Source organism: Olea europaea, unplaced genomic scaffold (genome assembly GCF_002742605.1).
Source record: "Olea europaea var. sylvestris unplaced genomic scaffold, O_europaea_v1 scaffold2883, whole genome shotgun sequence".
Taxonomy (NCBI): Eukaryota; Viridiplantae; Streptophyta; class Magnoliopsida; order Lamiales; family Oleaceae; genus Olea; species Olea europaea.
The window spans coordinates 66,680-72,574 of NW_019247375.1; the positions used below are offsets into that span (position 1 = coordinate 66,680).

The 5,895-nt window shown below is 36.5% G+C and overlaps 1 protein-coding gene, 1 non-coding gene and 2 pseudogenes across 2 annotated transcripts; 3 read left to right on the forward strand and 1 right to left on the reverse strand.

The window, feature by feature from the left end:
• Positions 1 to 419: 419 nt before the first annotated feature.
• On the reverse strand, positions 420 to 1,170 carry LOC111384275 (annotated as a pseudogene).
• Positions 1,171 to 1,613: 443 nt separating this feature from the next.
• LOC111384276 lies at positions 1,614 to 2,640 on the forward strand (annotated as a pseudogene).
• A 447-nt stretch (positions 2,641 to 3,087) lies between these two features.
• TRNAA-UGC lies at positions 3,088 to 3,160 on the forward strand. The gene has a single exon. It is a non-coding gene; the product is annotated as a tRNA-Ala (tRNA).
• Positions 3,161 to 4,128: 968 nt separating this feature from the next.
• On the forward strand, positions 4,129 to 5,895 carry LOC111384277 (breast cancer type 1 susceptibility protein homolog; the record flags this gene model as incomplete). The annotated part of the gene is made up of 1 exon (XM_023008540.1): positions 4,129 to 5,895. A coding segment is annotated over exon 1 (1,188 nt), but the record flags the coding sequence as incomplete, so codon positions are not given.

A 5,895-nucleotide genomic window follows, 5' to 3' on the forward strand; every position in this document is an offset into this window, starting at 1 on the left:
AAAAACCAATTTAGTGGAACAATACAAAATCTCCACAAGATTGGTGCAGCGTACCACCCATGCCTGCATCAGAATACGAACCGCTTTGCGCATACGCATCGTTGTGATAGAAACCTTTACGTGTTCTTTCAAGAAAGTGAGTATTAATTGTATTGACGTGGTGATCTTGATGCGCAAAGTTGTGGACATGGTGATAGAACGACATAATATTATATTGCTCTTGATAAGGAATGTTGAATCATCATTGAAAATTGGAGTAGGATGATGCTTGTTAGAAGCACAAATTACGTATAAATAACTAGAAAAACAAAATAAAGAACTAACCACATAAATTGCAAAACAGAACCAAATGATGAACACTAGCAGCACCTCCTATCTATTGATTCTTAAGTGATTTTTATGTTGCTGCTGCTGCTGCTCTAGAATTTAGCTTGAAGCTGATCCACAACACTCTTGTCAACTTGAAATGCCTTGGCAAGAATATCACTGCTAATAGCTGGATTCGATCTGAAAACTGTATTTGCTATTGGTATCACACCTGGATTTTGACTCCTCAATGCAGCAATTGCCACAACATTTACCTTTCCTACATTTTTGTTGGAAGTGAATAAGTCCCATTGGGAAAACAAAAACGTCTCCCTTTTGAAGGACCTTAGTAATTTGGGTGTTGTCGGGATTGGAGGCGATGAACCCTACTTGAAGGGTTCCTTCAATAACTGTTAGGATTTCAGTGGCCGGGGGGTGGGTGTGAGGAGGGACAATTCCCCATGGTGCAATATCAGTGTAAACAATTGAGATTCCAAGAGTGTTGAGTCCTGATAATTGAGCCACGATCACTGGAGTCACAACGGAGCCAAAAGGGCTGGCTGTGTTAACAGCTGAGTGCAGTCCACTGAAGGAGAAGTCATTGGCTTGAACACTAGCAGGGTTCTTGCCTGCCAGGCCATTTACTCAAGCTGAAAAGAAACACAAAAAAATACTCAGATTTTCCTACCAAGGATGAGATTGTACATAATACATTGTTTAATGTGGTTGAATGAATATGTCTAATTACCCAAGCTAGTCGCATCTGCAACACAAGAAATCTTGTGATGGCGAAGGTTCAAATGCGAAGGTAATGCAGCAGAAAGTGAGAGCTACAATGCTAAAAACAAGAATTTGTTTCGCCATTTTAACCTAATTAATAGATAAGCGAGGATAAAAAACTGAAATTAATGGAGAAAAGGTACTAAAGAGAGAGTTGTGAGTGATGAAGGATAGTGCAACCATGCAACTTATTTATAGACGTTCTAATTTTTATCGTATTTTCCACTCTTTTCTCATCGTCCATTCTAGCTCAAGAAATTCTTTGAATTCTTCCTAATTAAAGAAATCTTCAAAAACTATGTCTACTTATAGTTTCATGTCTCATGAAAAAGGATTTCTTAAGTTAATCAGTTGTTTCAATGTTGTGGTTTGTCTATTGCTGTTGGATAAGATCTCTCTTGCTGTATAGCAGAGAAAATTTTTGAGTTGCCTAATAGAATCTACTGCCGAATTAATAAGCAGAATTAGTCTACAAATTGATAATATTTTATAACCTTTAGGAAACTAAATGAATATTATAGTTTATCATGGCAGCAGTCACTGGAAAGACGACCAGGTCTACAATTTTTAGTGCCGTAGCTTCCAAACTATGTATGAACACGAATTCTTAATCAAATATCCATAATTTGACACGTTTGAGGTCATCTTGGATCGTTTCTTGGTTATCATAAACATTCTTTGGTGAGATCAGTTTTTGAAATTTTAATGTATACATAGGAAGGTTGTAAGCATTCTTTGGTGGTTGGACGGCATGTTTCAGATTCTATTCAATAGTGGATGAATTTTTAAGTTGGTAAATCCTCTATAGATAAGTTACTTAGCCGAATCATTCTTCATAACTAACAAGTGTTCTTTCTCTTTAAATTACAGTGTTGATTTACATCAACTGTTCTTAAATTCTCCTTTTCAGCATGGTGATTCTCACTTTCTCCCGCATTGCCTTAGCATTTGAGCCATCTCCTTTGCAAGATTTCTGCGTTGCAGATCTGACTGGCTCAGGTAATCAGGCATATTAATTCTCGCACATTAAACAATATATCATGTACAATTTCACTGTTTGCATGGAAATTTGTTTAATTCATTTTTTTTGTGTATTTTCAGCTAGAGTAAATGGCCTAGCCTGCTAGAATCCTTTTGCCTCAATGGTCAGTTATCGTGGCTCAGCTACTAGGACTCAACACTCTTGGAATCTCAATGATTCGCATTGATATTGCACCATGAGTAATCGTCCCTCCTCATACTCATCCCCAAGCCACTGAAATTCTAACAGTTTTTGAAGGAACCCTTCAAGTTGGATTTATAACCTCTAATCCTGACAACACCCAAATAATTAAAGTCCTTCAAAAGAGCGATGTGTTTGCTTGTCTAGTGGGACTTATTCACTTCCAACGAAATGTTGGAAAGGTAAATGTTTTGGCCATGGCCGCATTGAGTAGTCAGAACTCATGCGTGATTCCTGTTGCAAATATAGTTTTTGGATCGAAACCAGCTATTAGTAGTGATATTCTTCCCAAGGCATTCCAAGCCGGTAAGAGCATAGTAGATCAACACTAGGCTAAATTATAAAGTTGCAACAACAACAATATAAATCGATCAAATACATTTGTACCATGTGGTGTTTCTTTTTGCTCATTCAGTAATTCCAAGTGGGACATTTCTTGTATTGTTAAACTTTAGCAACTTTTTAGGCTGAATTTGCTTCTTTTATGTACTTGATTGTTGGTGATTTCTTCTTTTATACATGTGTGTGTACACAACAACCTCACTATATACTAGCTAAAGTTTTGACAATTTAGGTTTAAAATTGTTTTTTAATGGACGAAAACAATTGGGGGAGAAAGATGAGTAATGCAGAAATCAATATTGAGTCTTAAGAACCTATAATGATAGTGAATATTTAAGATTATATAAAACAAAATTCAATTGAATTAATGTTTGAAGCTTTGAAAGTTATGTTACTGAAAATAATAAATAAAAATAAATGAGCCTTGACAGCAACTTGGGGATGTAGCTCAAATGGTAGAGCGCTCGCTTTGCATGCGAGAGGCACGGGGTTCGATCCCCCGCATCTCCATTTATCAAATTCAAGTGTCTATGCACTTGATGTTATTTTTTATTTTCAATTGGCCTGTCACTGTCTCCAAGAATTACTGTAAATACAATGGAATTGAACCTGTCAATTAATAAAACTCAGTATGACTAATATAAAAATATATGAATAATTTTGTCATTTATTTATTTATTTTGTTTTACTATTAATATTTCATCACCAGATCCACAAGTAAAATATGAAGAGCTTGACCCGAGAAGCAAAAAAATGATTTACAATCAATATAAAAACATAAATAATGGATCATGGATCGTTTTTTGTTCAACCGTGAAGCAACATGGCCACGAGGGCCAATTTATGTGAGCTTCCATTAAAAATAAAAATAAAATCATACTCACATATTTAAAGTAGTTGGATTGCCTCGGAATCATGGTGACACCTCACTTTTTTTTTTTTGATCGGTAAATGTAAAATTTCATCGATCAAAATTCATTTACAAGTACGTTGAGCATACTTGGGAGATCAAAAGTGAAGTAATCAAAACATATACACTAGGAATATCCGAGAAGTCCAAAGCAAATTAACCATTAAAATGTACACTGGACATACCCTAAAAAATCAAAAGAAAAGATTGACTAACAACAATCTAAAGGGCCACTACTAAAGATTCAAAATAAATTAAAATATATGGATACAAAGTGAACATAACTTTGTATATACGTGTCATAATCCGTCTTACAATAATGTCAAGTGCGGCTTAATTAACTTAATACCTTTAAAAACAAAGTGAGGTGTCATGGTGACACCTCACTTTGTTTAACTATTACTAGTATGTTTTGATGAAACATTCTACAAATTCAAGTCCAACACCCAAAATTCATAGAGGTAACAATTTGCCAGTGCACAAAAAGTGGCGTGTAATTTACACAATCAAATTGTATTTAGGACAAAATTTTAAAGGCTAAGGTAGTTGGAGTATCCTACCTAATACGGCCCAATAGAGATTCCGTGCTTTATTTTGCCTCCCCATCATCCATCCCAATTAGAATTTCAAGCCTAAAATGATACCAGAGTGGCTAAAACCCTTTTCTCTGAAACTGAGATTGAATTGTAACGTCTAATCGAAAACCCATCTATTCTCCAAGGTTTGATCTTCCTCGCTTGTAAACAAAACCCTTCAATTAGTATCTTTTCTGAATTACTGCAACAACTCATGTGTAGTTTGCGCTGAATGATTCTGTGCTATTGTTGAAGTCACGAAAATATTTTTTTTTATTTTTTATTTTTCCCTTGGTTGTCCAGATATTGTTTTGGGGTTTTAATCTGTTTTGACAGATGAAGTTTGTCTTTTGTTGAACAATATGGGTTTTTATTTTTTTATTTTTCTTACCAGTTTAAGCTAGCAGTTTAATTCAATTCGGAAGAGGAAAATCTGGGGCTAGGATTTCTTGATTTAATAAATTTGGGTTTTGTTGTCTGACTATTTAATAGTTCTGTGAGTTAGAAAGTTGAAGATTAGATTAACCTGAATAGAAACACAGAATTTTTATTTTAGGGCGCGTCAATTTATAATGGCTGATGAGACCTCTCCTGCGATGAATTTTGATCTTAATTTGGGGCCTCTTGAAAATTGGGGCGATGCAACTGAACCTGGTTCGGGATCTAATCACAATTCTGCATTCGAATTAATTGGTGAAAATGGATTACAACTTGGTGAGGGTAGTGCGATCGGTGAGGAAAGAAACAACGAAGTGGCCAAAACTCTTGAGAATGGCAATGGATATTTGGAAGATGAAGCTCTGAGAAAGAAGGGAGACGGTGGAATGAATAACGGTGTTGAAGGCAGCTTTTTTGATTGCAATATATGCTTGGAGTTGGCTAAGGAACCTGTTGTAACTTGCTGTGGTCACTTGTTTTGCTGGCCTTGTCTTTACCATTGGTTACATCATCACTCATATGCCGAGGAGTGTCCTGTTTGTAAGGGAGAAGTTACAACAAAAAATGTGATCCCAATTTATGGCTCAGGAAGTATTATACGGGAGCATGATGTGGATTCTCGTCTGAACAACATTCCTCTCAGGCCCCAAGCATCGCGGTTTGAGGGCTGGAGGCAAATTATTCAGAGGACTGCATCCATTTTTCCAATGGAGGAAATGATTGACCATCTTGGAAGTACATTTGAGTTGAGTCAGGAATCTGTCCAAAATCAGTCTCGAAATTCCAGTGGTCCACGCGAATCACATGTTAGATATAACTCATTTCTCAACCAGTTTATGACTTCTAGAGGAGCGCGTAGTGAAAGAGCTGCACTGCCATTTGTTGATATGAGTGACTTGATAGAAAGCAGCCCTGCTAATAATGAGTTAAGGTCAAGTCGACTTTCATCATACCTGCGCCATAGATCAAGCTCAAATCGAACTGCTACCTTGCCCAACCTCCAATCTGGATTAAGCTCTGACGAAATTCAAGTTGCAAGGTGGTTGGCTGAAGATTCATATTTGAATAACAATCCTGTAGAAAGAAATCAAGAACAGGCTCCAGCAGTTAATGATAGGGATTCTTTGTCAAGCATTGCTGCTGATATACGCTCAGAGAGTCAGTCAGTTGATAATGCTATCGAAATAGATTCCAGAGTGTTGCTTTCTACTTCATCTTCCAGAACTAGAAGAAGAAATAACACATCAAGAACTTCTGATGTGGATGGTGGAGATTCACGTGCACGCAGGAGGAGAAGGCTGACTGATTTCAGGACATTCAGT